The following is a 20785-nucleotide window of genomic DNA, read 5'->3' as shown; positions in this document are numbered from 1 at the left end:
TTGTCACGTACGGGTGAGCTTGATGCGTAAAAGAGGAGATATGCTGGGTTGTGGCAGGTGGAGTGTAGGCATAAAGGATTGGTGAAAGGAATAGATGCCATATGAAGAATTAATGTATTGGTGAAAGAAGGAGATGCAATATGGCAGTGCACAAGTTGGGGAATCACCGATGGGTGGACAGAAACTCTGATACCATGGAAAGCTTTTTTAAAAGAATATATATGCAGCTCACCTGTCGTAATGGTTACATGAATAAGCGGCTCAGCTTTCTGATCAATACAAAGATTTGTTCAGGGATCCATGTAACGAACCGCTCCTAAATAAATTGGTATTTATTAATTAATGTAGGTAAAAGATCATTATACCCCTAGAATATTTTATTAGGTTTAAAGTTGACTTTTCAACCGGGAAGGAATTTGAGAATTTCAGCTGTACCGTTGCGTAGAGCTCGATCAGATGAGTTCGTAGACACATAGTGGGCTCGATTTGGAGTTGTAACGAGGAAGTTACGATCAAAAGAAAATCAATGGCACAATCGTAATTATTTCGAAATGGAATTTTCATAAAAATTAGATCTCTCTCTCTCTCTCTCTCTCTCTCTCTCTCTCTCCTCGCGAGCGCAGCGCCCTCCCTCTATATTTTTCTGCACAGCCGTGGCTTCCAAGAGCCAATGCTGCCACCACCGTCAACGACCGTCCTCGAGACTGGTCTTGTTCGAACCGCCACCTTCTCCTCTTCTCATCCCACCCGGTCTCCGCCGCCGTCAGCCACTCCAGCGGTCGGAATCTGCAAAAAACGAGCCGATTTTCACAGATTTTCAAACCGCTCGTTCTCTCTCATTTCTTCACCGATTCAGTCAAGTAAGGTATGGATTTCTACCTATTTTCCATGCTATAGCTGATGGTTGGGTAGTATTTCTTTAATTTTGAGCCTAGGGTAGTTAATTTTTAATTTAGGGTTAGGTCAATTTTGGGTTTACGATTCCGGCCACTTCCGGTCGCTTTTTGGGGTAGTCCCAAGAACAAAAGTGACTCCAAATAGGGTGTTATACCTAGGGTAGAAGTCTTGGCCAGTGGTTTTGAGATTTTTCGGTGATGCGTAATCACTTTGGAAACCCACGCGCTGGCGGCGCGTGGGCACTGTAAAAAAAGAGGCATTGTGTCCCAATGCAATCCCCTTGTTGTCCCAAGTGCGTTGGTCGGATTTCAATTCGGAGGTCGTTTGACTATTGAACGGATTTCGCGTATTGTGCGTTATCCAGGTTTAATAGGTTTGAACTGTTGAATAGTCTTGAATTTAATATATGTTAATCTAGGCATTTCTAGGATTGTGTAGGAATTCACGGATCGTGAATCGGAGCCATGGATGTTCCGGTTTAATAACTTAAAGTTTATATTTATAATAACCGTCAGATCGTGCGATTGTGAGCGATCCGACCGTCCGATCTGGACCAAACTTGTAGGACGTATATCCTAAACCTTGTGGAACCTATAGGAACTTGCAGATCGGAATTTGGAGGTTGTGGGCCCCTGTGCCCGTTTGACTAAGTTTGGGTAGTTTAACCCTTGGTTGACCGTGAGTCTTCCGAGGTAGTTTTACCTTTCTAGGAGGATTATAATGACCCTAGTGATAGGTCTTGAGCGTTGTTGAGTTTTGTTGATGATGTAGGATTAGGATATAAATTTCTTGTTTTGAATTCGAGGATTATTGGATGCTAGATTGTGGTTCAGGCTTGTACAACTTTAGAACTTTATATAAAAAGAGTTTAGAATGTCAGTTTGAAGTGCTAAACGCACTACCCTATGTACCTCCCCGGATGTTTGATTACACTGTGTAAGTACCATCTTGTGATTGTGAGGTCTCACGTGTCGTAGGTTATTCGGCGTGCAGATAGGCCCCATACTTGGCGTTGGTAGTTTCGGCGTATGGGGAGATTATGTGATATATGATGATGAGGTCGCACGTGTCGTAGGTTATTCGGCGTGTTGACAGGCCCCACACGTGGCGTTGGTAGTTTCGGCGTATGGGGAGATTATGTGATATATGATGATGAGGTCGCACGTGTCGTAGGTTATCCGGCGTGCGAACAGGCTCCATACGTGGCGTTGGTAGTTCCGGCGTATGAGGAGATTATGTGATATGATGATGAGGTCACACGTGTCATAGGTTATCCGGCGTATTGACACGCCCCATACATGGCATTAATAGTTCCGGCGTATGGGGAGATTATGTGATATATGATGATAGGGTCCCACGTGTCGTAGGTTATTCGACGTGCTGACAGGCCCCATACGTGGCGTTGGTAGTTCCGACGTATGGGGAGATTATGTGATATATGATGTTGAGGTCTCACGTGTCGTACGTTATCCGGCATGCAGACAGGCCCCATACGTAGCGTTGGTAGTTCCGGCGTATGAGGAGATATTGTGATATGATGATGAGGTCCCACGTGTCGTAGGTTATCCGGCGTGCTGACAGGCCCCATACGTGACGTTGGTAGTTCCGGCGTATGAGGAGATATTGTGATATGTTGTTGAGGTCACACGTGTCGTAGGTTATCCGGCTTGTTGACAGACCCTATACGTGGCGTTGGAATTTTTAGCATATGGAGAGATTATGTGATTGTCAGGTCACCCGTGGCGTAGGATTTTTTAGCGGGATGACAGATTCCATACATGGCGTTGGAATTTCTGGCGTATGAGGAAATGATATGATGGTTAGGTCACATGTGGCGTAGGATTTTTCGGCATGATGACAGACCTCATACGTGGTGTTGGAATTTCCGGCATATGGGGAGATTATGTGGTTATTAGAAAGATGAATTAAGGATTATTATACTGAGCTGGGAACGAATGATGTTTGAAAAAGATTTTGTTTGGGATTTCTGTAATTGATTTCATGTTGATGGTTTTGGAAATTTTGTATGAGAGAACTACATGTGGCTTGATCCCTCGGCGAGGGTACGTAGGCAACCTAGGGTAATGCCTAGGTGCAGTCGCGGGTTAAACTTTACTTGTGTATTATTGAGTACGATGCGGACCTTGTCGTTGGTCCTGCTATTTGAGTGAGAACAAGATGTTTTTGTGTTAAGAGGTTAAAATCTCGTATGTTGGATGTTGAGAAAATTAAATGTAGTGGATTGCTTTGACATTCTTAAGTGTGATTGAATTTATTGTTTGCCTTGTTTAAGGTATTAATTGACTTGATAGCGTGCTTGGCGGTTTGCTTCGAATTATCGGAAGGCCGAAGGCCGTTAATGTGAATTGCATGAATTTATATTGTGCGTGCTGCCTGTTAGGATATTAAGTTGGGAATTTTGTGCAGGTTAAAATTTGGGGAATGTTCAATTTACAGGAGAGACTCTGCCGAAATTTCGGTAAAAAGTCTTGTGCCCTTATTCCTTTTTGGGGAAAAGGATATGGTTTTAGAAGTGGGCCCGACATCGGGGTGATGTCGGAAATTTCCACAGAATTCGTCTCAGGTTTCAGGAAATTCGAGGTGGGTCTTGTCAATCCAGATTCTTTGCTTGGATTTTCTCTGCCATGATCTGCTTTACTTTTCTTCTATGTGTGCCACCTCATTAAAATTACATCTAAAGGACTCTAATGTTGACATATCACACACAAAACCTAAATGCCTCACAATTTTTGTTTGGAAAAAAACAATTCCTAAACATGAGTTAAAGTGTGCAGCCGCTTTCTCTTCCATTTTTTTTCTTTTCAATTTCTCTTTCTTGCAACAACACAGCATCTTCTCCATGCCACTATCTTAGTCCTCTTCTACTATCACTCTCGTCATAGAAACAAACACAATTCCAGTGACTATAATTGTTATTCACAAAATAAGAACCACAACGCATATATTCTCACCGATTGGGCTACCACCAAAGAAAGATGAGAAGATGTCAAATGAGTCGTACGTGACCACCATAGCCATTTCAACCATGATTTTCAGACGTAACATGTATCGAACTTAAACTGAATCAGAATATAAACCTACACTTCTTTCTCCAAAAAAAAAAAAAAAAAAAAAAAAAACCATGACTAGAATTACAAAATCAAGAAATTCTGTGGAAAAAATTAAAATAATAGATCACGTTATTTTGCCTTCCAAGAAAAATAGATGCAGCCAACTATGCGCACTATTACTTATTTTGGTTTAAATGTTTTGATTCATATTTCATAGTTGCATGATGAAATTTTGAGCATTAGCAAGAATTGAATTTCATATGGGAAGAGGAGAGACAGTGAGGCTGGAAAGGAGAGCATACTGGGATGCTGAAAAAAAATGATGAAGGAAGAAGACCACGTTAACTCAAGTTAGTTCAAATGGAATTTTTTTTTTGTCTAAAATAAAAATTGTGAGCTATTTGGGTTTTGTATGTGATGTGTCAACATTAGAGTCCCTTAGATGAAATTTTAATGAGGTAGCGCACATAGAAGAAAAGTAAAGCAGATCATGACAGAGAAAATTCAAGCAGAGAATCTGGATGCTTGTTCGAATGCTTTAAGTTGAGTATATTGTGAGCTAACAATCACTCAAGCCTAGAATACGTGCAGTAATTAATTAAACAAGATTAAACAAACTCTAATCTTTTATTTATAATGATTTACTAAATATTTTCTACATTACATGGTAAGACACATAAGTAACTCAGTATCACATAAAATTTCTATGAAGTTCACACTTTCCGTTATCTTCATCATGTCTATGTGTATAGTAGATGTATTATAAAGAGTAATCATGAAACGATAAATTGTAACATCTCACATCGACCAACGGAAAGGGGGTGATGTGCCTTATATGTACATGCCCACCTTCATCTAGCACGAGGCCTTTTGGGGGCTCACTGGCTTCGGAGTCGTGAGAAACTCCGAAGTTAAGCGAGTTGGGGCTAGAGCAATCCCAGGATGTGTGACCCACTAGGAAGTTGCTCGTGAGCTCCTAGAAACAAAACCGTGAGGGCAGAGAGGGGGGCCCAAAGCTTACAATATCGTGCTACGGCGGAGCTGATCTCGGGATGTGACAATTTGGTATCAGAGCCACTCTATTGTGTGGTGCGAGTGTGACGACGAGGACGTCGGGCCCCTAAGGGGGTGGATTGTAACATCCCACATCGACTAACGGAGAGGGGGTGATGTGCCTTATATGTACATGCCCGCCTCCATCTAGCACGAGGCCTTTTGAGAGCTCACTAGCTTCAGAGTCGTGAGAACTCCGAAATTAAGCGAGTTGGGGCTAGAGCAATCCCAGGATGGGTGACCCACTGGGAAGTTGCTCATGAGCTCCCAGAAACAAAATTGTGAGGGCAGAGAGAGAGGCCCAAAGAGGACAATATCGTGCTACGGCAGAGCCGATCCCGGAATGTGACATCAATCTCCAAAATAGTTTTGCGATTGAGTGATTTAATCAACTATAGTCCATAATAATGATACCAACTAAATAATAAATAACATTAAATGAATTAAATAAGGAAATAGAGAAAATAATCTTATGAATTCAAGTAATTAATCAAGGAAGAGAAGGTGGGAGTTCGAATTGTAATTCTAATTCTGATCTAAAAACATGGTTAATGATCATGAGCAGTTCATTTGCTTCTCTCTCTTGCAGAATTAAACCTATGTTTGGAATTGCTTTACCGAGCAGCATGGCTCTTGCTAATCGAAATTCCAATAGAAGGTTTATAAATAAATAATAAATAAATAAATGGAAATGCCAATAGAAGGTTTATAAAACTTGGAAAAGTGCTTCATTATTCTGTTCTTAATTATCATTTATTATATATGCATATCATCATCTGTCGGCTCATATGCCAACTAGGTTTTTTTGGCCAACTAGTTATTGCAATAATATTCTGCAACTTGGCTCTTTGGTCGAACGGCAACACCCTTGATAACAAGTCCGCTCTTCCATCTCCCACCATATTCATACAACAAAAACTCAATGTTCCCAGGATTTGCGGGAGCTTTAAACTCACCAAACGGAATATCTTTCCATTCATCTTTACTATCCTTCAAATCCGTCAATTTAATTGTCGTCTCCCTTGAAACTGCACCATCTGGGGGAGTGAATTTCAAATTCACTGGGGCATCCCATCCATAAGCTTTAGTTTTCATCTTGACCACAAATACAACTTCATACAGAGTTCCTGGTGAGAGGTCTGTGGTCGAAAGTTTTCCACGCACTTCTAGCCAACACACATTTAACAGTTCAGCAGCTTCGAAGTTGCCACCACTGCAATGAAATCGAAGTTAGGACTGAGATTACTGAGAGTATATATATATATATATATATATATATATATATTAATTTTGTGTATGTGTTATTCCTATCTGTTTCAAATGGTCAATACGACTGGAGAAACCGAGAAAGAAACCGTAAGTTATATATTGAAGTTTTTGGTACCTAGTTTCTTTGACCCATCGCCAGTAACGAGTGTCTCCAGACCAAGTGATATCGAGATCCTTTGCATACACCATACAACATTTGGACTTTCCATCACCATACGTCTGCACAGGCTGTGATAATGCTAACAATAGTCAAGAAAATATAATTGACATAATCAAGATGGTCGATCTCTAACTTCTTTAGATAGTTTCCATTCTTTAAATCAAATTAAACTCCCAAATTTTTTAATTTGGAGCTGAATTTCGGCACCAACTGGAAATTTTCACATTTCATCAGAATCATAAGTAAGCATATATATGTATATATGTAGCTATAACACACAAAATTAAACCATCCGAGCATGGTGTTTGAATTTCAGATAAAGGGAGCTGATACTTAACTGATTGTGTTTCTGTCTTCTGATTATCAGAAGCGTTTTTGACTTCTACCTTCTGATTATCAGAGGGAGCTGCAGTAGATGAAGGCCCTCCTTCAGTTGGTTTCTCCGATGCATTGTTACTAGTTGTTTGTCCACTAGTTGGCTGTGAGGGCACAATCCCCATCTCTTCAATATACGTCTTCCATCCAATGCTTCTTGTTACTTATATAGGTAAAAACAGGGCTAAGTTGGTTATTTCCATGCATGCACATGATGCATGATTTTGGTATCTACGTGTACACCGCTCAAGGTTTGGATGAGGATGAGTGTTTTAGCATGGGAAGCAACCTGTTAACTTTTTTATTCTTTGGATATCTCAGTTTCTCAAGAATGCTGATGTGAAGAATGAAATAGCAACCGATGGGTTGGAAAACACTTTGGAATATCAGAAAAACGCCTTTATTCCATATGCTAAACTTTTGTTTGCTTAATTAACATATAATATTCCATTCTGCAGGCAAAGAAAAAATATGCTTTTACTCTGAGATAAGGGAATCACATCCGATATATAAAATATCTATAGTGAGGGATCACTAAAATAATAAACTTATTTGAGGGACATTCTGTATGGCCCATCACACGTTGTCTTTCAATGATCCGCATTGTCTAATATTTATATATTCTTAAATATCATATTTGTAAAAAAATCACTTGAGTCTGAAACCATTTGAGTCAATTAGATTATTGTTATTTTAGTTTTTTCTTGAAGCATCGTGTTCATCTATTTTGTTGCTAGCAATTATGTAAGTGTATGCATGTTGAGTTTTTCTTTTGGCTTCCCCTTGACAATATTATAATAGGACATACATTGTAATCACCCAAGCTCATGCTTAGTTTAAGAATAGTTTCTCTAATTGCTCTTGTTTGGCTGCTATCTTATGGAATATCACTTATTGGCAAAAGGTATTTTGTGCATTGCATCATATTGCATTCGTTAGATTTCTTAAGATTATGACTAATCATCTTGTTTTCGTATGACTAGTCATCTTTTGCATCAGTAAGTTTTCTAGCTCACCGGTTTCTACGAATTTTCTCAGCTACCATGTGTACTATTCTAACCTAGGAATTCTTGGGTAAAAGCCAAACGATTCCTTATTTGACAGCCGTGATTTTTTTAGGTGAGTTTTCAAAAAGGTTTCTTCCATCCTTTTACTTGCTCTTCTTCCTGAAGAGAAAACCATCGTTTTCATCTATGAGTTTTCTAAATTGATTTTTTGAAAACTACTTTTGAAATATAAAATCTGCATCTAGCTAGAACAAACACATTCTCATATACATGTAGTTCAGATTAAAGATTGGTTTCTTGAAGAGTATGGTTTCTTGAACAAATTGGCCATGTTCTCCTTGAATCGAAATTGTTGGTTTCTGTTCGAGTTTGAGCTGGCTAGCTGGTGCCATGGGATGAAAGGGCTTAAGAAGGAGCTTCCATTGCCATGAAGGACTAAGCTGTTAGCTTTCCTAAATTGGAGAAGAAGATTGCACAAAGGAGTTATAACTCATCTTCCTAAATAGATCTAGGATTTCTTGAGCTTACTTGTGTTTATTTATAAGAATCTTCTTTGCTTAGTGGATTGCTTGGTCGGTTGGTGACCTTCAATTTTTCCTAGTGGTGGGTTTCTGGGTGAACAATTTCTGTTTTGCAGATATGTTATTTTCTGGGTTTGTGTTCTTGATAGTTAACTAGTCATCGCATGATGTTCATGTATTTCTGAATTTGTGTTCTTACAGTTGACTAGTTATCACTATCTGCTAGTTGTTGTTTACTTGATTATGATGCTTTCACACTTTTACCATAGTTGTTGCTAGCACAAGGGATGCCTAGATTGACGGGTTCTTCTGAGTGTCTAGGTTGTCACTAGTAATCTTTTAGGCTTGCAGGTACGTGTTGCTGGTCACATTGATGTGGAATGTGCAAATAACCACATGTTAATATCACTTCATCTCATAAAAAGGCAAACCATTTTGCCCTTGCTGTTTATATTCATAACTCTAGCCTTGCTAGAGTTCATGCAGTTAATGTGGGAGAATCTAATTTGGGAAATGAATCTGAGTCTAGATATGATAAGCAGGATGATCGATTATGTAAGGAACTATGTGCAAAGTATGATATGCATTTCAATGAAACCTGTAATGTCAAAAAACAGAATCACATAATGGAAAAAAAAAATCAAAGAACTTGATGAACTGAATGAAACTCTCAAAATGGCCAAAAAGAAGTTGAGTGGTATCTTGTAAGAGAATGAAGTTGACATGTGTGAGTTGTATCATAAAGTTTGCACTCTTGAAAAAGAAAATTCTGATTTGATTGAGAAGTTGAATATGCTTGAAAATAACAAATCCTTGTTTCTTCATAGACTAACTTTGTTTGAGTTTGACAAGTCATTAGTTAAGCATGAAAAAGTAGTCATGCATGATAATTTTGTGGTTGAAAATTCTATTTTGCAATGCATGTTATTTGAGAAAGACATTGAGTTGCAAAACTTAATTGAGATGGTAAAATCACTTGAAAACAACATGGTTAAACAATCTGAATCTTTTGATACTTTACAATTTGAAAATATAAGATTGGAACATGAACTTGAGCTGGAAAAAAGAAAAAATTCAATGTTTAACCATTAGTGCTGGAAAGATTGATAAAATGCTCAATTTGAGAAAATTGTTTGGTGATAAAAGAGGTTTAGGATATATAGATGAGTCTTCTATACCTTAATCATTTGAGACAATCTTTGTCATAGATGTGTCAACTCAAGAATCTCCAAAATTTGTTCATGGTCTCAACTTGAGTTTCAATTCTATGAATATTGTTTCTAAGGGAAAGTTGTCTCCTCCACAATCCAAATTCATGCCTACCTGCCACCATTGTGGTGTGAAAGGACGCATTCGACCTAGGTGTCATATCCTTAGGTTTGAGTCTCGAGTTTCCAAATAAAGTGAGTTTAAGACTCTTGTGTCATATTTTAAGGGGTATGCTATTGTAAAGTCTGTGGTTTTTACAAGAGATAAACACTCTTCACTCGCAAAATTTGGTTTCCCAAAATCAAAAAGGTTCATTCCTACATGCCATCATTGTGGCACATTAGGACACATCGGACCAGTGTTTTAAGCTTAGGAATTTTGAGCAAAAGCCTTTTGTTCATTTCAAGAAAGTAAATGGTGACTCACTTCAAACTCAAGTGAATGATCTTGTTTACAAGGTTGTCAAATTTCCTAAGGTGATCTCTTTGTCTCATAAAGTTTTAAAAGTGAAGCAAGTTTAGATCAAGAGAAGGAAGACCATATTTTTCCTCATGTTAGTGACTAGTTTCTTTGTCTTATGTATCTATACCATTCTCTTGTTTGTGTATGCTTCATGGACTCTAGATACATTGTCATGCGTATGCACCGTACGTGTTCTTTTGTTTTATTAGGTTTTATTATTATTATTATTTTTTAAATGTGGTCATTGCATGCATGTTTTTCAATCATCTCTGTTAGCCGTACGATCTTTAATATTATTGTGCATATTTTGATGATAACAAATTGTTCTTTAGTTATCTAATGTATTTCAAGTGTGATAAGTTGTAAGAAGAAGGTATTCTCGAATGGATCAAAAATACTGTACACATTGGAAGACTTTTGGGACATTAAAGCAAGAAGCCGATACTCAAGCATATATTTCTTCAAGACGGAAGAGTTAGGTTATTCTTGTAAAACTCTTTATGAATTGAACATCTAAGGCTCTTTACCTAGACTGACCTTAGGTTCCTTCATGCATTCATATCATACCTGCAAAATTGTTTTATCAAAATTTTGGCTAAGTATGAAAAATGCTTTTTCAAACTAATCATTTTTTGAAGATAATTTTTTCCGGCTTTTATTCCCTACATATCAAATAAGAAAACCTGATTTTATGAAATTTTTATATGAAGTTTATGTTGAACTAAAATCGATTTTTCATATTTTGATTTGGTGGGAATCTGATTTTTCTAGTATTTTTATTTGAATCCAAATGAAGGGGGTGGGTGGTTGGGAGGGGGAGATGTGGCGGGGTGACGTACTTCCTTATTTACATTGTAAACTTAAGTAAATTGAGTAATATAAAAATAAATGAAAGTAAAAGGACAAAGACATTTACTTAAATGTTGGAAATGGAAATAAGGTTAGCTGAACACTGTTCCAACAGGTCTATTTTCTAACAGCTATACTTCCCAACAACTATATTTTTAACGGCTATATTTCCCAATAGCAATATTCCTAACGGCTCCATCTTCTCAACAACTGTATTTCCATACTTATAAATATGTATTCAAATTTGTGGTGAAAACAACAACTCAACATATTCATCCAAGCTTACAAGCATTCATCATACTCTGAATATCATTTTCTCTTGAGCCATCCCTTGTTCAAATTCATAAAAGAGTTGTAGTGTCCAAAATTACGTTTGTAATCATCTACTCATAAAGGAGAGTTATCTTTCTGTGAGCTTCAATTGTATATCCCTCTAAATTAGGAGAGATTTTTATTCCGAGAGTTATTTCTTTCAAACTCGTAAAAAAGGTTAGTTTGACCCTGTGAGGTGAGAAGGGTGTCTTCCATCTTGTATTAGAGTGGTGTGCTCTAGCTGTGAAGGAGTGATGTGCTCTGACAATGTAAGGGTTTCAACTCCATCTGCAAGGAGTTTTTCCCGGTGTGCTTGAGGACTGGATGTAGGCCAGGTGGACTGAACCAGTATAAATCTCTGAGTTTGAATCTCTCTTTCCATATCTCTTTATTATTGTGCTTGTCAACATATGTTCTTTTGGATGAAACATATGTTGGATGACTATGCTTTTCAACAATTATTCTTTCTCATCTATTGTGATAACTTGAGTGAAATAGATATCTCAAAAATTCATGTCCATCACTCAAGAACCAAACCCTTTGACATAAGACATCATTTTATTAGAGATCTTGTGGAAGACGACATTTTAACATTAGAGTTTGTTCCCTCTGAGAAACAGCTTGCAGATATACTTACCAAGGCCTTAGACTTTTAGAAACATGTCACACTCAGACAGCCATTGACCTTTGCTCAATTGATTAGTATGTTTGTTCCTTGTCTTAAGCACATTTCAAAATTGTTGACTAGTCATCTTACATGTAGTTGAAAAGTCAAGTATAAAAATAAAAAAAACAAAAAAAACATGATATGCAGCTGTCTAACACTTATCTCTCTCCTATCTGATGGTGTGAAATTTGAATCATTTTGTGCTTTCTGATTTATGTGCATAGTCCCCCTTCTTGTTTAAAGCTATTAGATGGGACTTAATTCGTGCTATCTTATCCTCTTGATGAGCGAAGTGTCTATGATCCACTTTGGACTGTCATTGTCATCCTCTCTTATCTTATCTCACTCTATTAGCCAATCTATTCAATTAAAATAAAAAGGGGAAGTGTGACCAATGTAGTCACTGCTCTAGGAAGGTATCAGGTAATAAGATTGAAGCATCTAGAGCAAAGAGCCGTAAAATTGGACCACTCAAGCACTTAAGTATGGGATGTGCAAATGAAACAAAAAAAATTAATCAACAAAATATTTTGTCAATAGAGAGTGATGAAACTTGAAACTTTAAGTTCACCAGCATGTATAGCAGAATCCTCAATACTCGTACGCCTATGACAAGTCTTATGCACGCAGTCTAACCCAACTAAGAGTCTACAAAACATTCCGTCAAGGGTACCCGGGTGCCGACATATCCACATATCCATAGTTCCCAATTTCCAATCTATAATTTTCATTTCTAGTGAGGTACATAGGATAGTACTTATAGCACTTCAAACTGACATAATTATAATCCATTCTCTTTCCATAATCTCATTACCAACACCCCACGTACCTCACACATAACCAGAAATAGATAGGAATTCTTGAAAAATAATATATATCAACTCAAGATATTCGCAATATGCTAAAACCCAAATATGTTGCAATTACTTTACAAAAATATCAAGTTTCAACTATTTGTTATATAATAAATTCAATAAACTAATAAATCATTATTCATAATTTGTTGGGGATAAAACAATGCTCATTATTTGAAAATAAAGTCCACTCATAAGTAGTCCCACGATACTTGACCCTGAGAGGGTCTCACCTGATACATACAAGTAGCCGGAGTATATATTTCAGGATACGAGGGCGAGATTAATATAAATTACCTCTTTTATTTCAGGCTAAAGATCATTTTTGGCATAGTGTTACTTAATAGTTGCTACTCACCACCAAATCTTCTACTGGTTCTTGTGGTTCCTTTAAAAAAAATTAAATTAAATTAAATCTCAGCTTACTAAAGTAGTTTTTATTATTCCTTTGGCTGAAATGAAGTGGTATCTAAATGGCAGATTAGAACAGGTGATTCTATTATTTCTCCAGGAGCCAAAGAATTATCATTGAGGATTGATGCTATAGCTAGTGCAGGATTTAAGATTTCACAATCAAACCTAGTTGATCTGATCCGGTACAACCTTGTACTCTTATACTGGAACTCTCCCTTGAATTATGGCAGTATCTTTGATTTCATTTAGCTTTATTGAGTTAGTTAATCGAATTTTGTTGGTTTATTGCATAGTTTGATGGTGATATTTATTTTATAAATATTCTGGATTCCGCTAGACATGCGTATACAGAATTCCTACACCCATATGTATTAGAGTAGGAGGGTAATTAGTTTGTGTGAAGTTAGAGGCAAAGGCATGGGCATGATTTGGAAAAGGGAGTGAAGAAGAGTGATTTTTAAACTGATTTTTGAGAAATTGGGTGTTATATCCATTAATGAGAAGAGGTATATCTCATTTTTGCTTAAAAATTTGTTCCCATTATTCAGAAAAGGTTGTGATTGATAACCATAAGTAAGTGTATACTCATCACTTGTACTGAAATACTATTATCAGACAAGTTCTTCCTTTGGTAGATTTGATATGTTTGAACAATAATTTATAGATATTTCTTGTTTGTCAATGAATTCAAATAGAAGCAAGTAAAAATTTACCTTGTTTGTGGATATGTGCAAGTGCCAGTGTGAAAATGACTCTGTGCAAGTACCACAGATCTGGTACAATCAAGTTGCAGATGTTTTTTGTTTGATAAGTTGTTTATTAATGACTAAAACCCATACTTTTAAAAAAAGTTTTGTTTTCTCTGTGCAATTAATATTAAATCCTTAACTAGTATCTTCAAATGGAATTCAAAGGCATATTTAATTTGCACTTTCAGGCTTTCTTGTTCACCGATATGATTTGGTAAATATGCATACTGGTCAATTTGAAGTGACAACATATCTTGTGCAAATTTAGTACCTTGAAGCTTATGTTCATATTTCTGCTGTTTGTGTTTACATTTTACATGCCTTTTTTTTTTCTTCCTCAGTATAGAGCTAGACGGAAGTACACGTATGCCCAAATGGAATTGGATGAGGTGCGAGAAGAATTGGGAACTCATGTCCTATAATGGCTTTTTGATTGAACTAAACATTCCTCCTTCATTTTACATGTCTTTCTAGCCAGCATTTTGCGTATATATAGACAAGTACGGATAATTTGTGGTGTGGGGTTGGAAAAATTGTGATTTGGATGTGACAAGTATGGATCATTCAAGTATTTTGCTTATATATATAGGCAAGTGTATGGGCTTTTTCGTTCCGGCAAGGGCCAAGTGTGTGAAAATTGCCCCTAGGTCTAAGTTCAAGAATCAGACCCCAAGAATGCTTCGAAAGGGTAGTGAGGCCTTAGGAAGCACCCTGGTTATCTTCACCAACAAAAACAACGACTGCTTACAGATAGATTCTTAGCTTGGCATCAGAAGTTTGTGGTATGGGAGCAAAACAATCATGAGTTTAGCATAAACAGAGAGAGAGAGCTGTGAGTTCTTATGAAAGACAGGGGTTCTAAGGAAAGGGGGAAGGGATTCTAAGAGGGTTTGTTGAAGAGAGAGAAAGAGAGAGAGAGAGAGAGAGAGAGAGAGAGAGAGAGAGAGAGAGAGATAAGGGAAAAATGGGTGTGTTAAGTAGTTTTCGGTAGCTTGACGGTGGCTCTGTCAAGCTCTGGAACAGTTTATCAGAGGAGAAAATGGAAGAGATGGAGCAATAGGACACGAAAAATTGCAGAGGTTTCAGGGATGAGAGGTGAAGCTTGCTCTACGGATGTGTTGCTTAGGATAAAGAAGAAGGAGATAGAAGGTGACGCACTTAGGCTTGATGTTTCCAGCAGTTAGAGAATAAACTTGCTCGATTGCTTTGGTTGAGTTTAATGGGTAGGAGGTACCTCCTTACCAAGAAACTCTAATGGGTTCTCTCCAATTTTGCCAAGTCTCCCCTTTCATTTCTTTTCTCTCCCTTTGATCCATCCCATTTTGTGAAATTCTCCTCTTCTCAATACATAGAGACCAGATTTTTGGGAATTCAGAAGTCTTTCCATAGCCATACCAGTGGTGATTTCTTATCTTTGGCTATCCATCTCTCCTCCTTTCCTTCCCTATTTCATGGCAAGATCTGGTAAAGGAAGGAGATAGGTAACTTTAGTTAGTCTGAAGGCTGCCTTTTCTCCTGCGCGTGTCAATTTCCTCTAGTTTTTTCAGCGATCTGCCTTGAGGTTTGTTTTGCCCACGTGCCGGAGCCTCCCAGCAGTTCACATACATGGGCAACTTTGGCTTTTGTTGTGGCTTTTGTCTCCAGCTAAGTGATGGAGATTGCAGATATTTTGCTTGGTTGCTTGGGCCTTCCTAAGGTGATGGGTTAATTTTCTAGGGTATTTGGGCTAATTTTCTCTAGAGTATTGGGCTTTTTTTCTCTAGAGTATTGGCCTTTTTTTTTTCTCTTTTATGCTTACCCATATATTTGGACTCAAGAAATGAGCTTGAGTTTTGGGGCTCCCAAACAGCCCAAAGCTTTCATTTCTCGACTCATCAATGGGCCTCATGAAACCTCGTTACCATCCATACCACAACCCACTCAGCAAGCCCCGGGCATTTGTGTGGCTTTAGCCCACTTAAGTTTATAGCGTGGCTAGGTGTGAAATAATAATATCCTGCTTGGCATGGCATGTCGATTGGCGTGCTTGAATTTTATCGTCTTTGAAAAGAGACATGATGCTTGACAGAATAATTAGCATGGGCTTGTAGAGCCATTGCCTTTTATAGGCTCATTTTAATTCTTAGCGTGATGGATTGCATATTTATTTGGCATGGCACGTGGTCGTGGCTCATGCAAGCGTGAATGACGAACTTTTGCATGCTCCAAATCGGGTCTTTTCTTAATAAGGCATTGCCCCGAGCCGGGAATTCATTTGGGCCGAACCGTGAATTTTTTGGGCCTCAACAACAAGTATGGATATATTTAAATTACTGTTTATATATATATATATATATATATTATGAGCAATGGCAACACAACATGATTTGGAAATGATGCCTTTTTGATATTATAAGATAGTAACCAAGTAAAGTGTGACGTGGAACATGCAAAATGCCCACACTTTCCTTACATAAGTGGTGCGTATTTTTTTATAACAACTTAACTTCAGTTTTGTAGAAATAATTGAAGTTAAAAGATTAAAACAACCACCAGACATCTATGATCATGATGCCTAAAATTAGAAGTAGCATCAGCATTTATATAACCACCAACGCTATTGGATGCTTTTCACGTCTGCAAAATAGAAAAAGCAATGGCGTATAACATAATTCGTAACAACACTATTTGTTTCTGTGATGTTGTAATTGGTAATACGCATCAGTATAGGAGATATCACTGATGCTGTAATACCTCTTTAGCCTCCTCCCTTTTGAAACCATCAATGCTGTTTTAGGTTTAAGCGTCAGAAGTCAACGTTTTTTGGCACACGGAAATCCTTTACGCATCGGAGTTTACTAAATATCCGATGTTGTAAGTAAAAAAAGGCCATGGATAATATCCGTTACCTATTACATAGTAAAAGGCAACAGGCTTGAATACCAAGGTATTTTGGGGGAATAGGCAACATATTTTATTTGTTGCTAAAGTCCTTTTTTGGCATAGTGTTTATATTTTATACATTACATAGTAAGACACATAAGTAAATTAGTATTAAATAAAATTCCTAGTTCACATTTTTTGTTGTCTTTATCAGGTGTATGTGTAAAGTACATGTATTATAAAGAGTAAGTCATGAGACGATAAATCTCCAAAATAATTTTGCATGTAGTTATTATGCTTATCATATAAATATAAAATTAGTTGGTGCTAGTAGTTATAATATGGGTTTGGCATTGCTCAAACGTTGTTCATAAACAAAATCATTTGGAGATTGAGATTGAGTGATTTAATCAACTATATAGTACATAATAATGATACAACTAAATTATCATTCAAAATCTCCTTGATAACAACTTGATTGGGAGATTGGATAAGTGCTTCATTATTCTGTTCTTAATTATCATTTCTTAGTTATGCAAATCATCATCTGTCGGCTCATATGCCAACTAGTTATTACAATAATATTCTGCAACTTAACTCTTTGGTCGAACGGCAACACCCTTGATAACAAGTCCGCTCTTCCATATCCTACTATATTCATACAGCGAAAACTCGATATTCCTAGGATTTTCGGGTGCTTTAAACTCACCAAACGGAATATCTTTCCATTGATCTTTACTATCCTTCAAAATCTCCCTCAATTTAAATGTCGTATTCCTTGTTAATGCACCATCTGGGGAAGTGAATTTGAAATTCACTGGAGCATCCCATCCATCAGCTTCAGTTTTCATCTTGACCACAAATACAACTTCATACAGAGTTCCTGGTGAGAGGTCTGTGGTCGCAAGTTTTCCACGCACTTCTAGCCAACACACATTTAACAGTTCAGCAGCTTCAAAGTTGTCACCACTGCAATGAAGTCGAAGTTAGGACTGAGATTACTGATAGCATATATATTTTTTAATTTTTTGTATATGTTATTCCTATCTGTTTGAAATGGTCAATATTACGACTGGAGAAACCATAAGTTTAATATTGAAGTTTTTGGTACCTAGTTTCTTTGGCCCATCGCCAGTAACGAGTGTCTCCAGACCAAGTGATATCGAGAGCCTTTGCATACACCATACACCATTTGGACTTTCCATCGCCATACGTCTGCACAGGCTGTGATAATGATAACAATAGTCAAGAAAATATAATTGACATAATCAAGATGGTTGATCTCTAACTTCTTTAACAAGTTTCCATTCTTTAAATCAAATTAAACTCCCAAAATTTTTTATTTGGAGCTGAATTTCGGCACCAATTGGAAATTTTCACATTTCATCAGAAGCTTAAGTAAGTATATATATGTGTAAGGTTAACTCTTGATTTGCCCCCTGAATTTGTACCTAACTTTCAACTTACCTTTGAACTTTTCTATTTTTTTTTTCCGAGAAAATTAAGATCCTCAATTATTATTTTCAGCCGATTCCCCCCATACCATTAATTTTCCTCACATTCCATCCAATTTTCCGTTTAAAATATCATGTGCCAAGCATGTGAGGTTATTTAAGGGCAATTTGGTCATTTTGCACCTTAATAGTAATTAAAATTTTGAGAAACAAATTAAAGCAAAAAACAGAAAATTGTAATAATTAAAAACCCTTCAGCCACCTCTTTCCCCTTTCCCCACTACGGTTACCCCCACCTCTCAGTCATCTCCATCCTTTTACCCTTACCCTTCCCTTCACCTCCCCTTTCCTGCACCCACCCACCCTATTGCTCCCTCCCTCCCAGAACTTCTCAACACCCCAACCTGAGACCACCCACCCAGCCACCTCTGCCTTTGTTACCCGCGCCACCAAAATCAAACCCCCAACTTGTAACTAAACTCAATACAAAGCATACCCAACTATAATTTACAACAAAGATTTAGAAAAAATACAAGCATTCCATAACCCACAAGCACAACATCTTTGTTTATCTCTGTGTGTGTGTGTGTGTCTCTCTCTCTCTCTTCCCATAGGCAGATCAGGTGGGGCTTGCGGGTTGAGTAGCATGACACAGATATTACACGGCTTCGGTGTTGGGAACTTGGGTGGACTAAGGAAGTCAAGGGGTTAAGGTCCCAACTATGGTGGGGTGGTTAGGGGATGATGGTGGGGGAGGCTAGGAATTGGTGGGAGCAAGATGGGGCTGGGAAATGTTTTTGTTTTGTTTTCTTTTTCTTTATTGTTTTATAACATTATTTTATAATTATTTAAGTGTTACATGCAAGGCATGTGGCTATTCTTAACACTAATTGGATGAACTGTGAGAGAATGGGGAAATTGACTAAAAATAATAATTGAGGTCATTAATTTTCTTATAAAAAAAAAAAGAAGATAAGGGGTAAATCAAAAGTTAGGTACAAATTCAGGAGGCAAATTAACAGTTAACCTTATATGTATATATGTAGCTATAACATACAAAATTAAACCATCCGAGCATGGTGTTTGAATTTCAGATAAAGGGAGCTGCTACTTAACTGATTGTGTTTCTGTCTTCTCATTATCAGAAGCGTTTTTGACTTCTACGTACCTTCTGATTATCAGAGGGAGCTGCAGTAGAAGAAGGCCCTCCTTCGGTTGGTTTCTCCGATGCATTGTTACTAGTTGTTTGTCCACTATATATTTTCTCCTGTGCATTCCCCATATCTCTTCAATAAATGTCTTCCATCCAATGCTTCTTGTTACTTATATAGGTAAAAACAGGGCTAAGTTGGCATTTCCCTGCATGCATATGGTGCATGATTTTAGTATCTACGTATATACCGCCAAAGCTTTGGATGAGGATGAGGGTTTTAGCTTGTGAACCTGTTAAATTTTTTGTTCTTTGGACTTCAGTTTCTCATGCATGCTGATGTGAAGAATGAATTAGCAACCAATGGGTTGGAAAACAGTTTGGAATATCAGAAAAAACGCCTTTATTCCATATGCTAAACTTTTGTTTGCTTAACATATAATATTCCATTCTGCAGGAAAAGAAAAAATGCTTTTATTCTAAGATAAAGGAATCACATTCGATATATATATATGGGAGGATCCGTGGCATCATATTTTTGACACAAGTTTTGACACAATTTTTGGATCATTAAATTACTCCACTTCTAATGCTTAAGATTAAATCTGACATGGCAAAACAATATTAATTAAGAATTCATTCTTTCTCATCTCATTAATTATTTTTAATTCATTCATTCTCTCTCTTTCTTCTCCAGAGAATTGACGCCTCCTCCTCTGCCTGTGCTTCTTCTTTCTCTCTCCCTCTCTCATCCCCTTCTCATGCCCAAAGCCACCCTCACCACCACCACCTCCAACCCCTACCCCACCTAAACCACAAATCACAGGGACTCACTCACTCTCTCTCTCTCTCTCTCTCTCTCTCTCTCTCTCTCTCTCTCTAGTAACACCGTCGTTTCTAGACAAGGAAAGAGGCACTACTACATTTTACACTTTGCGCGACGAAGAGAATTTCGTCGCGCAAAATACATTGTAGTCGCACAAATTTTAACGCGACAGAAACTTCGTCGCGCAGAATCTGTCGCGCAAAGATCGTGAAGAAAGACTTTGCGCGACCAAGTTTTTTCATTGGTCGCGCAAAGTGACTTTGCGCGACGAAAAAATATTGGTCGTGCAAAGTCACTTTGCGCGACGAAAAAATATTGGTCGCACAAAACTTTGCGCGACGAAACACATTGGTCGCGCAAATGTTTGCGCGACGAAAAATATTTGTCGCTCAAAGTCTCAAAAAAATTTATAAAAAATAAAAAATTCCCGCGTCCCATTTTTTGTACCCGCCTACATTTTTAGAGTTTTGCGCGATGAATACTAACGTCGCGCAAATATTTGCGCGACTAAATATTTTTTGTGTTTTAAATTTTTTTAATTAAAATAAACTAATTTAATAGTTTTCTCTACAAAATATTTTGTCGCACAAGGTTTTTGACTTTTTGTTTTATTATTTCTTTAAT

General features: G+C 37.4%; 2 protein-coding genes across 2 annotated transcripts; both read right to left on the bottom strand.

Moving 5' to 3' along the window:
• On the bottom strand, positions 5727–7087 carry LOC18766909 (protein PHLOEM PROTEIN 2-LIKE A1). Its single transcript, XM_020570314.1, has 3 exons — positions 6789–7087; positions 6406–6518; positions 5727–6234 (listed from the first exon to the last, which is right to left on the bottom strand). Exons 1-3 carry the CDS (start codon positions 6948–6950, stop codon positions 5835–5837), a joined length of 675 nt encoding a protein of 224 aa, XP_020425903.1. The 5' UTR covers positions 6951–7087; the 3' UTR covers positions 5727–5834.
• LOC18766689 (protein PHLOEM PROTEIN 2-LIKE A1) lies at positions 17098–19651 on the bottom strand. The gene is made up of 4 exons (XM_007200777.2): positions 19629–19651; positions 19354–19544; positions 17843–17955; positions 17098–17700 (listed from the first exon to the last, which is right to left on the bottom strand). Exons 2-4 carry the CDS (start codon positions 19465–19467, stop codon positions 17325–17327), a joined length of 603 nt encoding a protein of 200 aa, XP_007200839.2. The 5' UTR covers positions 19468–19544; positions 19629–19651; the 3' UTR covers positions 17098–17324.

Source organism: Prunus persica, chromosome G8, assembly GCF_000346465.2.
Source record: "Prunus persica cultivar Lovell chromosome G8, Prunus_persica_NCBIv2, whole genome shotgun sequence".
NCBI lineage: Eukaryota > Viridiplantae > Streptophyta > Magnoliopsida > Rosales > Rosaceae > Prunus > Prunus persica.
The sequence above is the reverse complement of the archived record's forward strand: the minus strand, read 5'-3'. Positions and strand labels throughout refer to the sequence as shown.